The following is a 16,002-nucleotide window of genomic DNA, read 5'->3' on the forward strand; positions in this document are numbered from 1 at the left end:
TACCATCAGCCTGCAGATACAGATCACTCCCACTCCGGACAAAGAGAGCATCATCCAGTTTCATTCCCACCTCAATCCGACTTCTAAACACTTAACTCCCACCAGAACTTTTTCCTTTTTAATTAACCTGTTTTTAACAAATTTTTATCCTTGTCTGTGAGTACTTGTACTTATGGGTGGTTGTAGGAATGTGTATTATTATTGTGTTGGGTATGGCTGTGGTATGTATGTGTGGATTGTTGTTTTGCACCTGCACTTTTGATGTCCTTCCGCAACGAAGTTCCTAACGGAATAATAAAGTACTTTTGAGTTTGAGTTGATGTGGGCAAATGTTGCTTAATTTTTTTGCCAAGCTCCTCATAAGTAGTTAGCATCCTCTGAATTTCTACATCTGTAGTTAAAGTAGGAGCTACTGCACTATCAACCTCAGAAATCTCACTTTGAACGGCTAAACCCACATTACCATCCACAGATTTTTGTTGTTTGTTTTTTTACAGTATCAACACAGTCAACAAGTTAACGATAACAAAATAGTTATCATATCTAAGAAAACCAGACTAACCTGAGCAATAAGGAAAGAGTTAGCAGGACACAGCCGCTTCTGTTGAGTTCTCATAAAGACTGAAAACTCAGGCGGAAAACCCGGAAATGCCTGCCCCCTGGGATGATCACCTGGCATTATACTGCCACATACTAGTCAAACTGGAGAAGCTCTCAAAGGTAAGTTTTGTAAAAACCAAAATAAATCTTCCACAAATGTGGGCACACATCAGTGGACATCACATACTCACCCAGACCATGGAATAATGCAGATTAAGCGGTAGACTGAATATGTCATAGTAGCACCACAATGAAAATCTGCATGAAATAATAATACACCCAACAGAATTACGTTTGCTGTTAACTTGTATTTTAGTAACATAATGCATGGACATAATGTATAAGTGTCACACAGCTCAAATGGAATGTCCTTGAAAATTACAGGTCACTACAAACTTGGCTAGCTTTCAAATGAATGCATCTGGACAACAGTCAGTTAACGTACTTGACTAGAGAATGTTCAGAGAAACAATTTCTTGGGCTCGCTAGCAACAGCAAGAACTTTGGCTATATAAAAAGAAAGAAGGGCTTTGGGCACAAGCAAATTTAACATTAGCCTCTGAAATAAGGTAACAGTTTTAGTTCACACAGGTATACTTCAACAAATAGCTATCGTGAGTCCTGAGAACAAGCCTGTCTCTTTAAGGCAGTGATCCGATTTCGGACATAATTCTTCACTCCAGTCCAGTTTCTGTCTTTGAGTGCATGGGGTTCTGCACTGATACACCGAATGCAGTCCATCTTTTGAGGTACCTTGCACGTGTTGATGAAGCGCATCATGTGTCTTTGAACAGCACGCACCTCACTGTCTTCCCACTTACGTTTGGAGTTACCTCTGTTGTCTGTGAAGAAAGAGGTGTCAATATCTCATTACTAAAAGCATTGTTTGCAGTCCATCCAAAAATGTATTCACAACCTGTGCTGTCTTTTCATACTATTGTTCAAAATGCAAGGACAAAACCAAGGTAAACTGATTAAAAATAGAAGGCCATGAATGCTAGATATCGCTACAAAGGTTTTTAATTATTTAAACAGTTAAATTTGTAAAAAAAAAAAAAAAAAAAAAAGCAGGCTCCCTGCTCCAACGACATTAGCTGAAGAAAGCATTGCCTTTCTGGGAGCAGAGCTCAGGTCCTGACGATGTCATACAGACATGAACAGAAAGAAAAATTTTCACGATATCGACCAATAGCTCTTAGAGGGTTACACCTTTATTCATAGAATCTGGAGTTACAATATGTAACGTTTTAAGCACTTTTCAAAGTGTTACTACTTAAACTTAAGATTCTTCTCCAAATTCAATTGTTAGCTGCAGTTGTTAACACTTTTTAATCAGAGATTTTAGTATCAAACAACTTTTTAACAGAATTTTAACCTTAAGACTGAGGACAAATCATTTTAATCATGTCATGTCACTTTTGAGATCTTCAGCTGTACACATATAAACTGATAAAAGTCGCCTGTTGGTGCCTAACTTTCCCATTAGGGACAAGAGTCATTAGATGTTATTATCTGCATGCACTTTAAGCTATGATTTGTAAGGAGAGCATGTTCTAATGTGAATATGAAGTTCAGCCTTTGTCTCAACAGAGACTGCAGTGCAGACTCTGCCATAATGCCCTTCTTTAGGCTATCACGGACAGACAAGTTGTCTGTTAGTGCAGTAGACAGACACATTTATGTTATAGGTAGGTCGCAAGACCGGCAGCAAAGCATGGTAAACAGTGGTAATGTCTGAGCTGGGAGGTGCCGGGAGGGACAGCTAGGAGAACCATTAGCTATGTTATTATTACATTATTGATCGTTGTATTTGTAAGTCTTTCATGAGGTTGCTGGTGTAATATGTTTTAGACATATATTAGATTTAGCTGCATTTTCATTCAATTTTGTAAAGTGAACCAACACCTTTGAACTTTTTGCCCTCTCAGCCATGACTGGGGAGCACAGAATGTAAACACAAAGTTACAGCACGTCAAATATGATTACTGACACCAGCATCTTCATCATTAGGGGACGATTAAGAAAAATGCCTGCTATGTTAAAATAAATTCATGTTATATAAACACTCATGGCAGCAATATTTCTTTACTGAATAGTCAGGAACAGGTACCAAATTAGTCCTGTTTCTCCCATCCCTACATATTACTGATCAGTTGTTAGTGATTAGTATGTTTTTAGTATGTCCATTTATCATTAAATAGCCTAAGTCAAAAAAGGACGTTCTGAATATGTGTCTTTATTTTTACCACAATTCAAAACCTTATCCACAGTGCCAGAGTGGCTGGGATGGTTTGGCTGCAAAATTACTTGAAGGGCTCAGTATTCAGCTGTAAGACCTGGTTTATTAGGTTAGATTTATATTGTAGATACTAACTTTCTTACATTAAAAAAATATCTAACCCAAGCCAAAACAAACCTTGATTGCGAAGACCAGTGGGAGGAGTGGAACTGGAAGCAGTGGCCGGAAGTAAAGGTGTAGTCTCTGGTGACTCCTGGCCGTCTTCACCTGTAGTCTCTGGTGGCTCCTGGCCGTCTTCACCTGTAGTCTCAGTAGACGACTCAACAGACTCATCCTCATCACTTGACGCATCCTGATCTTGGGAGGAATCAACTTTTTCTGAGAAAATGTAAGAGAATATTTTTAAAAAATATGGCATAGCCTCAGCAGTTGTAGCCTTAAGATGAAAAACCAACAGCCAACTCTGAATGTATTGCCCACATTATTGCAGTTGCACATTTAATCAAAATAATTTGATATAGTGTAGTGTTCTATATCAATTAACCATACATGTACGCAATATCTAAGGAGAAAGTAATCCATATTTGACCTGATAAGACTACATTTGCATTCTTTCAATTTGAAACAGATTGATAAGGTTCTTAATTTCTAGACTTCAATTACCAAATACAGCATAAACATTACCTTACTGTTAAAGAAGTACTGATGATGCATTTCTCATCAGGCAAAAACCATGGGTTGCCCCAGCATCTGAACTACATATATTGTACTAATATACACTAAGATACACACATGTATCCATACCTTCAGGGTCAATCTCAATGTCATCAAGGGTTTGACCTTGATACTGTGATAGAGTCCCCTTCTCCACTGCCAAAAGCATTTTACTCATTTTGGCTAACTGAAGTGTTCCCTGCGGAAGGCGGTAATATTGCCTGTGGACACGAATGTCATGACCCAGGAAGTCAGCAAGTTGGTCTGCCTCATTTTCTTGAAGATTAAGAACTTGAGACATCGTGGCTATGTGCTTCCGGAGCCTTGTTGAGGTTAAGACCTCGGGATGTTTCGCACCACACTCCCTTGCAAACGTTTGGATGCATTCTCCCCCTCTGTAAGATGATGATGCTCCTGGTCTCGCAAACATATAGATGTTGTCTTTGGAGACTCCACACAGTTCACGAGTGTCAGCTAGAAGCTCCATAGCTGTCACCATTGAAGGTTTTAAGAGCACAGGGACTCCTCTTCCTCGTTTCCCCCTGATTTCTACTCTCGTGAAAAAATCACACATCTTGTTCTCAAGTGGGGTAAGACATAGGGCCATGTCCTCATTGAGTTCTGATTTTCTCCTTGCTTTAAAAGTGGCCAACTCCATTCGGGAGACCTCTCCTTCTCGTCTTCTGTTGAAGATAATCAGCTGAGCAAGTGTCACTTTCGCAAGCATTGCGTAGTTCTTTGCAGAGGGACACAGTCTCAGCATTTTTTCGGCAATAACTTTCACATTCTCCATGTGAAAGTCCAAACGTTTGACATCTTCAGTGAGGGGTATAATCTGCGGTGCATTCCACCTCGATTCTCTCAGAGAGGTTGTTGCTCCTCTGGTAATCATTCCCTTCCATCTGAATTGTTTTATGGTCTTGAATTCTCGAGCAAATTCTACAAGTCTCCGGTCTCTGTCAGCTCCAGACAAATTATCACTCTCCACAAGCTCACAGATGATACCCAGGCTGTTACCAAGTTTGAGGGCTAGGGAAGGTGTGCGAAATGTGTTGTTCTCTGCGTTGTACCCAGCCAACTCTTTCACTGCAGATATCACATGATTGAAGTTTGCAGGATAGATGAGTTCCTCTGCCTTACGGACGGGAGTATTCTTCTTAGCCACAAGTAATAGCCGCCCAAGTTCTCTGAGTCTTTGCCTGATGTAGTCATGTCTGTTTTTTCTTGACCCATTTAGATCATAAAGGTGTTGTCCAAACTGCAGGAGAAGTTGGTCATTTTGAATCAGCTGAGTGACCCCATCATAGGTCATGGAGGAAATCACATTCTTCAAGCCCTCACTAATCTCACGCACAATGGCCGTTTTAAGGGCACATTTGGATCGAACTCGACTCTTCCCACTGCTGGATTCATCACTAGTTTCTTTCTTTGCTGGGCAGATTTTCATGTGCTTCCACAATGTTTTCTTGGCGTAAAGTCCTTGACAATGAAAACAATGAATAAATTCAGCGGCACGTCTGGACTCTCGTGGTCTGTAGCAGACCTGGAGCTCTCCAGCTCCCTCCCTCACAACATTGGCGTTGTGGGCAAAGTTTCCACGTCTTCTAAGAATGTCCAACTTTTTGCGTCTCTCTTTGGAATTCTTTGGATGCTGAAAGGCTAGGGCAACCTCCGCTTCATCCTCATGTACAGCTTCCAGGTGTCTTGAAATTTTGGATGAGGGATGGAGGCAGAAGGGACAGTAGTTCCTCTTGTTGTACACTCGACGAGTTTCAGAATTTGAGGGAGGCAATACTCTTATTGAGCCACAAATTTGTTGGATTCTGCTTTTCTTAGGAGTGTTTGAGTTGCTCTTTGGACTGGGGGATGAGATCTTTCTCTTCCTTTGAGTGATCAAGTTCCTCTTAGGGCTGACTGCATTGTCCCTTTTTTCTGGGCTTCCTGAATCAATATCTTGTTTTGATGGAGATAAAATGGGATAGCGTAGAGATGACAGGGGCTTTTTCGCAACTGGATACAGCGGTGTGTCTTCATCATGCTCAGAGGAACTTCCTGCTTCAGAGTCTGGGACATAGTCACGATCACTACAGTCTGTGACATCAGAGTCATCAAGGGATGTTTCCATATATGAAGTGGCCTTGGAAAAAAGGAAAAAAGATTCTGTTTTGTAACATAGGTCATCCTTTACTATACTGAGTGTCATGTACTGTATTGATGCATTGGACTTTTATTACAGGAAGATTATCTCTTTTAGCTTTGGGGTATGACATATAAAGGCTACATTTATCAACAGTGATTTAATGGATTTAGCTTTATGTATACATCAAAATGTATACAACTGTTATTAGACTGTAGAAAAATACCGGTCTTTGTCTTGAGGATATCCTTTTTGAGTAATCCACTGAACAATTCCAAGATCTTTGACCATCTGATGATGTAGCACACGCAAGAGGAGCTGTTGTCTTTGAATAGAAAAAAGGACAAAAAAATAAAAGCATTCCATTTAGTACAAATTACTCAGCAAAAAAAAAAAACATTCATGTTGTTTTTTTTTAACTTAAATTAAATGACATAATAAATAATAATACATAATAAACATTGGTATGATTGAAAATGATGTAAAATGAAAAAAAATTCCACTCCCTATAATGATCAAAGAGTGATCAACCTTCACTCTTTTTCAGGGATAATACATTGGTAAATAAACAAATTATATGAGTATGTATTTTTGAAGAGCACGATGAAAATTATTGGATTAATGATGGTTTATTTAACGATGCCAAATGATAATAGTGATATTATCCACACTGAATATACTTGTACAATTGAAAAGTAAATAATAGGCTATTGTTCAAATGCAGCAAGCAATGCAGTGTTACCTGTGTTTTTGATGCTGGCTCTCCATCTTCCAACGGATCACTGGTTATCACTGATTCATCCGAGGTATCTGATGAGGCTAGTGCCTAAAAAGACAAATCCAACTTACTGTGTGCAATGTTCAAATTCAACTGGCATTTTAACATTTAAAAACATGCCAAATAATTGCACCCCTATCACTGCTTGATGTACACAGAGCATGTCAATGATCATGGAGTTTTATAGAAGCTTCCCTTTTAAAACTTGCCCGTTTGAAGTTGTAGACATACCTGAATATCATCATGCAATGGGGATTGCGAAGTTAGCTAAGGGAGGAAAAGAAAGAAAGGCATGTCAAAAGTGATGAAAAGAAACAAGATTGTTGACTCCAGGACAACAGCAAAACAAAATTAGACCAATGGTAAGTTATATATGGTCAGGAAATAAAATGTAGACTACTCATCATTGCTTTACTAATGTCTGAAAGTTAGCAAGACAACAACATTTCATGACAAATGGACATTCACAGTAAAAATCCAGTGCTTACAGATGAAATATAATAGGCCAAACATTTTTCTCAGGGTTTCATGGGAATTAATCAGAGGACGAGTAAAAAAAAAAAAAAATAAGGGCTGTATCTGCCCCACTGGCCATCAGTTGAAGAACCCAGCTTTGACTGTGCTGCATTGAATAACAAGTAATAAAAAAACACAATCAAGTTCCTAGTAATGAACCATAAGAGGTTGGGCACAGAGAGTAATTTCTGCAAGATGTTCAAGTGTATTACTCACAAGCGTATCCAGTTGTGCCAATTGTTGAACCAGTTGTGCACGCTTTAACAAATTCATTGTATGCTGTCTTTCTTTAGCATTTCGCTCCTCCTCTGCAATTTTGTAATGATTGAAGCATTCCTCATGGTGCTGTCTATATTTGGCCATTCGAGACTATGACAGTAATCAAATAAAGAACCGATTGACAAAGACAGTTTGCGAATACAACTACAAATTATAACACCTCACAGCCAAAAATGAACAATAGTGATTACATTTAAAGATGAAAATGGGCTCTTACTGTATGTGCCGCTGGATTGCTGCTGTTTATGTTGATCTCATCATACACCTGAGATGCATTCACACGACTAGATGACAGCTAAAAAAAAAAAAAAAAAATTTAAATTGTGTGTGCAGCCCACATGATTTTTGTTAAGTGTTACAGCAACTGATGTCATGTAATTGTTATCCTAGCGAATAGCAAACATTAGCTACATGCTAACACCAACTGTTAATGCTAAAGAATCGTGGTGTTCATAAGGCATGGGTTGGCTAAATTGATCTTACAAAATGATATCGTGTTAACGTCGTCACAGTGAGACAAAACAGAGTGGGTTTTTTTTTCCCCAAAGTGTTTTTCAGATTAAACGGGAGGGCACACTGAACTGCAGACTTCAGAGACAAGTGTGTTGACCCCTGTGATCACCTACCAGAGGATTGTCCCTGACATCAGGTGTCAGTTGCTCGCTGACATCAGGTGCCATTTTCTGCTGGAAAAGCAAACCGGATAAAGTAAATATATAAATCAACCTTGATACAGTTGAAATCTCAAGACATTGAGACGAATGTGCTGCATGACTCCATTTAGGCATGAGTATTGTGTGTGTGTTTGGAACGACCCCAAAAGTAATAATATAATAACAATAATAATAATCTTTACAGAAGGAGCACTTTTCTAAATCCATGTCACAAGGTGCTTCATAAAGGGATCAACATAAAAGTCATAAAATCATCAAGTTTTAATACCTTTATCACATAGCCGTTCCTGATTATCATTAAGTTTTTTATTTTCTTGATATGTACTGGGTTTTAGACACTAAATTGTTTTCTATATATTTTCATTTAAAACTTGATGATTTTATGACTTTTATTTTAATTCCTTTATGAAGCACTTTGTCACATGGATTTAGAAGGGTGCTCTATAAATAAAGATAATAATAATGATAATAATAGTAATCATAATCATTATCATTATTACATTATTACTTCTGGGCTCTCTCTCTTACTTTTGGGGTCATTTCAAACACACACACGCACACACAAGCTACTCATACCCAATTGGGGACATTCATCTATGTATATTGTTAAGCCACCAATATGTAAGTCTATCAGTACTTTTGGGGTTGTTTCAAACACACACACACACACAAGCTACTCATACCCAATTGGGGACATTCATCTATGTATATTGTTAAGCCACCAATATGTAAGTCTATCAGTATTTTGGGAGATGTTCCAAACACAGATCATTGTCCTTATAGTCCATTACTACCTGGGTTGTCATAAGATAAACACTGGACAATAAAACACACTAATATAAAGGGATTCAGCAGTGGTTTAGGTGGCAGGCATAGACCCCCAACACGAAGAAATAAGAAAATACAGGTAAAGGCAGTCTCTCTGTGGACACAAACACTGTCACACAGGAATGAATGAGTAGGACCATTTTTGGAGAATTTCCTGCTATTTAAATGAAGAAATTCTTGCTCAACAGGTCTTTAAGTAGTATTTTATAAACTGGCCCCTACCTGAGGTCTATCACTCTCTTCCTCAATCAGCTGGCTATCATCAGGTGCCAACTGCTGTTGGAAAATGAAAAAACAATGTTATTTACCATTTTTACTACTTTTGGGGTCGTTTCAAACACACACACACAAGCTACTCATACCCAATTGGGGACATTCATCTATATATATTGTTAAGCCACCAATATGTAAGTCTATCAGTACTTTTGGGGTCGTTTCAAACACACACACACACACAAGCTACTCATACCCAATTGGGGACATTCATCTATGTATATTGTTAAGCCACCAATATGTAAGTCTATCAGTATTTTGGGAGATGTTCCAAACACAGATCATTGTCCTTATAGTCCATTACTACCTGGGTTGTCATAAGATAAACACTGGACAATAAAACACACTAATATAAAGGGATTCAGCAGTGGTTTAGGTGGCAGGCATAGACCCCCAACACGAAGAAATAAGAAAATACAGGTAAAGGCAGTCTCTCTGTGGACACAAACACTGTCACACAGGAATGAATGAGTAGGACCATTTTTGGAGAATTTCCTGCTATTTAAATGAAGAAATTCTTGCTCAACAGGTCTTTAAGTAGTATTTTATAAACTGGCCCCTACCTGAGGTCTATCACTCTCTTCCTCAATCAGCTGGCTATCATCAGGTGCCAACTGCTGCTGGAAAAGGAAAAACAATGTTATTTACCATTTTTACTACTTTTGGGGTCGTTTCAAACACACACACACACAAGCTACTCATACCCAACTGGGGACATTCATCTATGTATATTGTTAAGCCACCAATATGTAAGTCTATCAGTACTTTTGGGGTCGTTTCAAACACACACACACACACACAAGCTACTCATACCCAATTGGGGACATTCATCTATATATATTGTTAAGCCACCAATATGTAAGTCTATCAGTATTTTGGGAGATGTTCCAAACACAGATCATTGTCCTTATAGTCCATTACTACCTGGGTTGTCATAAGATAAACACTGGACAATAAAACACACTAATATAAAGGGATTCAGCAGTGGTTTAGGTGGCAGGCATAGACCCCCAACACGAAGAAATAAGAAAATACAGGTAAAGGCAGTCTCTCTGTGGACACAAACACTGTCACACAGGAATGAATGAGTAGGACCATTTTTGGAGAATTTCCTGCTATTTAAATGAAGAAATTCTTGCTCAACAGGTCTTTAAGTAGTATTTTATAAACTGGCCCCTACCTGAGGTCTATCACTCTCTTCCTCAATCAGCTGGCTATCATCAGGTGCCAACTGCTGCTGGAAAAGGAAAAACAATGTTATTTACCATTTTTACTACTTTTGGGGTCGTTTCAAACACACACACACACAAGCTACTCATACCCAATTGGGGACATTCATCTATGTATACAGTATTGTTAGGACACCAATATGTAAGTCTATCAGTACTTTTGGGGTCGTTTCAAACACACACACACACACAAGCTACTCATACCCAATTGGGGACATTCATCTATATATATTGTTAAGCCACCAATATGTAAGTCTATCAGTATTTTGGGAGATGTTCCAAACACAGATCATTGTCCTTATAGTCCATTACTACCTGGGTTGTCATAAGATAAACACTGGACAATAAAACACACTAATATAAAGGGATTCAGCAGTGGTTTAGGTGGCAGGCATAGACCCCCAACACGAAGAAATAAGAAAATACAGGTAAAGGCAGTCTCTCTGTGGACACAAACACTGTCACACAGGAATGAATGAGTAGGACCATTTTTGGAGAATTTCCTGCTATTTAAATGAAGAAATTCTTGCTCAACAGGTCTTTAAGTAGTATTTTATAAACTGGCCCCTACCTGAGGTCTATCACTCTCTTCCTCAATCAGCTGGCTATCATCAGGTGCCAACTGCTGCTGGAAAAGGAAAAACAATGTTATTTACCATTTTTACTACTTTTGGGGTCGTTTCAAACACACACACACACAAGCTACTCATACCCAATTGGGGACATTCATCTATGTATACAGTATTGTTAGGACACCAATATGTAAGTCTATCAGTACTTTTGGGGTCGTTTCAAACACACACACACACACACAAGCTACTCATACCCAATTGGGGACATTCATCTATATATATTGTTAAGCCACCAATATGTAAGTCTATCAGTATTTTGGGAGATGTTCCAAACACAGATCATTGTCCTTATAGTCCATTACTACCTGGGTTGTCATAAGATAAACACTGGACAATAAAACCACACTAATATAAAGGGATTCAGCAGTGGTTTAGGTGGCAGGCATAGACCCCCAACACGAAGAAATAAGAAAATACAGGTAAAGGCAGTCTCTCTGTGGACACAAACACTGTCACACAGGAATGAATGAGTAGGACCATTTTTGGAGAATTTCCTGCTATTTAAATGAAGAAATTCTTGCTCAACAGGTCTTTAAGTAGTATTTTATAAACTGGCCCCTACCTGAGGTCTATCACTCTCTTCCTCAATCAGCTGGCTATCATCAGGTGCCAACTGCTGTTGGAAAAGGAAAAACAATGTTATTTACCATTTTTACTACTTTTGGGGTCGTTTCAAACACACACACACACAAGCTACTCATACCCAATTGGGGACATTCATCTATATATATATTTTTAACACACCAATATGTAAGTCTATCAGTACTTTTGGGGTCGTTTCAAACACACACACACACACAAGCTACTCATACCCAATTGGGGACATTCATCTATATATATTGTTAAGCCACCAATATGTAAGTCTATCAGTATTTTGGGAGATGTTCCAAACACAGATCATTGTCCTTATAGTCCATTACTACCTGGGTTGTCATAAGATAAACACTGGACAATAAAACACACTAATATAAAGGGATTCAGCAGTGGTTTAGGTGGCAGGCATAGACCCCCAACACGAAGAAATAAGAAAATACAGGTAAAGGCAGTCTCTCTGTGGACACAAACACTGTCACACAGGAATGAATGAGTAGGACCATTTTTGGAGAATTTCCTGCTATTTAAATGAAGAAATTCTTGCTCAACAGGTCTTTAAGTAGTATTTTATAAACTGGCCCCTACCTGAGGTCTATCACTCTCTTCCTCAATCAGCTGGCTATCATCAGGTGCCAACTGCTGCTGGAAAAGGAAAAACAATGTTATTTACCATTTTTACTACTTTTGGGGTCGTTTCAAACACACACACACACAAGCTACTCATACCCAACTGGGGACATTCATCTATGTATATTGTTAAGCCACCAATATGTAAGTCTATCAGTACTTTTGGGGTCGTTTCAAACACACACACACACACAAGCTACTCATACCCAATTGGGGACATTCATCTATATATATTGTTAAGCCACCAATATGTAAGTCTATCAGTATTTTGGGAGATGTTCCAAACACAGATCATTGTCCTTATAGTCCATTACTACCTGGGTTGTCATAAGATAAACACTGGACAATAAAACACACTAATATAAAGGGATTCAGCAGTGGTTTAGGTGGCAGGCATAGACCCCCAACACGAAGAAATAAGAAAAATACAGGTAAAGGCAGTCTCTCTGTGGACACAAACACTGTCACACAGGAATGAATGAGTAGGACCATTTTTGGAGAATTTCCTGCTATTTAAATGAAGAAATTCTTGCTCAACAGGTCTTTAAGTAGTATTTTATAAACTGGCCCCTACCTGAGGTCTATCACTCTCTTCCTCAATCAGCTGGCTATCATCAGGTGCCAACTGCTGTTGGAAAAGGAAAAACAATGTTATTTACCATTTTTACTACTTTTGGGTCGTTTCAAACACACACACACACAAGCTACTCATACCCAATTGGGGACATTCATCTATGTATATTGTTAAGCCACCAATATGTAAGTCTATCAGTACTTTTGGGGTCGTTTCAAACACACACACACACACAAGCTACTCATACCCAATTGGGGACATTCATCTATATATATTGTTAAGCCACCAATATGTAAGTCTATCAGTATTTTGGGAGATGTTCCAAACACAGATCATTGTCCTTATAGTCCATTACTACCTGGGTTGTCATGAGATAAACACTGGACAATAAAACACACTAATATAAAGGGATTCAGCAGTGGTTTAGGTGGCAGGCATAGACCCCCAACACGAAGAAATAAGAAATATACATGTATAGGCTGTCTCTCTGTGGACACAAACACTGTCACACAGGAATGAATGAGTAGGACCATTTTTGGAGAATTTCCTGCTATTTAAATGAAGAAATTCTTGCTCAACAGGTCTTTAAGTAGTATTTTATAAACTGGCCCCTACCTGAGGTCTATCACTCTCTTCCTCAATCAGCTGGCTATCATCAGGTGCCAACTGCTGTTGGAAAAGGAAAAACAATGTTATTTACCATTTTTACTACTTTTGGGGTCGTTTCAAACACACACACACACAAGCTACTCATACCCAATTGGGGACATTCATCTATGTATATTGTTAAGCCACCAATATGTAAGTCTATCAGTACTTTTGGGGTCGTTTCAAACACACACACACACACAAGCTACTCATACCCAATTGGGGACATTCATCTATGTATATTGTTAAGCCACCAATATGTAAGTCTATCAGTATTTTGGGAGATGTTCCAAACACAGATCATTGTCCTTATAGTCCATTACTACCTGGGTTGTCATAAGATAAACACTGGACAATAAAACACACTAATATAAAGGGATTCAGCAGTGGTTTAGGTGGCAGGCATAGACCCCCAACACGAAGAAATAAGAAAATACAGGTAAAGGCAGTCTCTCTGTGGACACAAACACTGTCACACAGGAATGAATGAGTAGGACCATTTTTGGAGAATTTCCTGCTATTTAAATGAAGAAATTCTTGCTCAACAGGTCTTTAAGTAGTATTTTATAAACTGGCCCCTACCTGAGGTCTATCACTCTCTTCCTCAATCAGCTGGCTATCATCAGGTGCCAACTGCTGCTGGAAAAGGAAAAACAATGTTATTTACCATTTTTACTACTTTTGGGGTCGTTTCAAACACACACACACACAAGCTACTCATACCCAATTGGGGACATTCATCTATGTATATTGTTAAGCCACCAATATGTAAGTCTATCAGTACTTTTGGGGTCGTTTCAAACACACACACACACACAAGCTACTCATACCCAATTGGGGACATTCATCTATATATATTGTTAAGCCACCAATATGTAAGTCTATCAGTATTTTGGGAGATGTTCCAAACACAGATCATTGTCCTTATAGTCCATTACTACCTGGGTTGTCATAAGATAAACACTGGACAATAAAACACACTAATATAAAGGGATTCAGCAGTGGTTTAGGTGGCAGGCATAGACCCCCAACACGAAGAAATAAGAAAATACAGGTAAAGGCAGTCTCTCTGTGGACACAAACACTGTCACACAGGAATGAATGAGTAGGACCATTTTTGGAGAATTTCTTGCTATTTAAATGAAGAAATTCTTGCTCAACAGGTCTTTCAGTAGTATTTTATAAACTGGCCCCTACCTGAGGTCTATCACTCTCTTCCTCAATCAGCTGGCTATCATCAGGTGCCAACTGCTGTTGGAAAAGGAAAAACAATGTTATTTACCATTTTTTACTACTTTTGGGGTCGTTTCAAACACACACACACACACAAGCTACTCATACCCAATTGGGGACATTCATCTATGTATATTGTTAGGACACCAATATGTAAGTCTATCAGTACTTTTGGGGTCGTTTCAAACACACACACACACAAGCTACTCATACCCAATTGGGGACATTCATCTATGTATATTGTTAGGACACCAATATGTAAGTCTATCAGTACTTTAGGAGATGTTCCAAACACAGATCATTGTCCTTACAGTCCATTACTACTTGAGTTGTCATAAGATAAACACTGGATAATGAAACATACACTTACACCCACTGAGTACTACACTGAGAACAAATACCATATAATCTCTAAGAGATTAAGGGCCCTAGTTTGGTGGCGCAGCGCAGGTGGCGCAAGGTAGCGCAGCCGGTGTAATGCAAGTTTGGACCAGCGCAGCCTGGCTCAAGGTCAGATTGGCAGATCGCGCTGCGCTGAGATAGGCGTGGCCGCGCAGCAGGGGGAGGTGTCACAGATTCAGCTTGGCGCAGTGGAAGTTTTGTGCGAAAATGTCCCGCCGAGGTTGCGCTGAAAGCTCGCCACCTCAAACCAGGTCTAATCTCAGCGCAGGGCGAAGCGCAGCAGGTGCAGTGGAAGTTTGGCTGACTGACCTGCAGTGCACACACGTCACCAAGACCTCACAGGCAGATCTCCACAGTTCCAGACACATTTCAATGCAATAAATATCCACAATAACCACTATTTAATGCAACTAACGGAATCAACACGTGAATTTATATCTATATAGATTGTCCTGTCACATCTGACGTCAGATCAAAGCAGAGATCAAAGGCTGTCGGCGCGTAAAGGAAACTCCACCTGAATTAACACAGCAGGGACGAACTGGCACTGAAAAGCAGCTGTGGATGTCCCAAAAGCAGGACTGAGGGTGGATGACTGCATGTCGCTGCCGTGTTGAGATACCACTCTGCCCTTGTGATGATCGCTGTATTTATTTATTTACTTATTAATTCATTAGAGGGTGAGCGACCGCATCACGCAGCCGTAATGAAAAACAAAACACAAATCATAATCTCTCTTAGTCCACCACAACAGCCTCGGTATCAGATAGTCAGTATATAGCCTACTACAGTATACTCAGCATCTCTATCACAGAAAAAAAAGAGAGGAGGAGGACAGACAGACAGAGAGAGAGAGAGAGAGCGTCCTTTATGCTGATTTCATCCCTGTTACCATGGTGTTTGTTTATGTTGTGGTGGTGTTACACCTCTCATCTTTCTTACACAGGGTGTGAATAAATATGAGTTTCTTTATTATTGTTTAGTAGTTGTAGTTTTTTACACTGGGCAGCGGTTCTCAGTGTATC

General features: G+C 39.2%; 1 protein-coding gene across 1 annotated transcript; it reads right to left on the reverse strand.

Annotated features, from left to right (window-relative positions):
- Positions 1 to 1,209: 1,209 nt before the first annotated feature.
- On the reverse strand, positions 1,210 to 14,701 carry LOC146960957 (uncharacterized). The gene is made up of 20 exons (XM_085771903.1): positions 14,684 to 14,701; positions 14,540 to 14,593; positions 13,925 to 13,981; positions 13,310 to 13,363; positions 12,695 to 12,748; positions 12,079 to 12,135; positions 11,462 to 11,515; positions 10,839 to 10,895; positions 10,219 to 10,275; positions 9,602 to 9,658; positions 8,988 to 9,041; positions 7,890 to 7,949; positions 7,481 to 7,558; positions 7,201 to 7,353; positions 6,700 to 6,735; positions 6,433 to 6,516; positions 5,917 to 6,015; positions 3,644 to 5,690; positions 3,017 to 3,217; positions 1,210 to 1,442 (listed from the first exon to the last, which is right to left on the reverse strand). The coding sequence occupies exons 1-20, from the start codon at positions 14,699 to 14,701 to the stop codon at positions 1,210 to 1,212; spliced, it is 3,564 nt and encodes a 1,187-aa protein (XP_085628029.1).
- Between the last annotated feature and the right edge of the window lie 1,301 nt (positions 14,702 to 16,002).

The sequence above is a fragment of the Trachurus japonicus genome, unplaced genomic scaffold, assembly GCF_045865225.1.
Source record: "Trachurus japonicus isolate A0001 unplaced genomic scaffold, Traja_1.0 AP029789.1".
In the NCBI taxonomy this organism is placed as follows: Eukaryota; Metazoa; Chordata; class Actinopteri; order Carangiformes; family Carangidae; genus Trachurus; species Trachurus japonicus.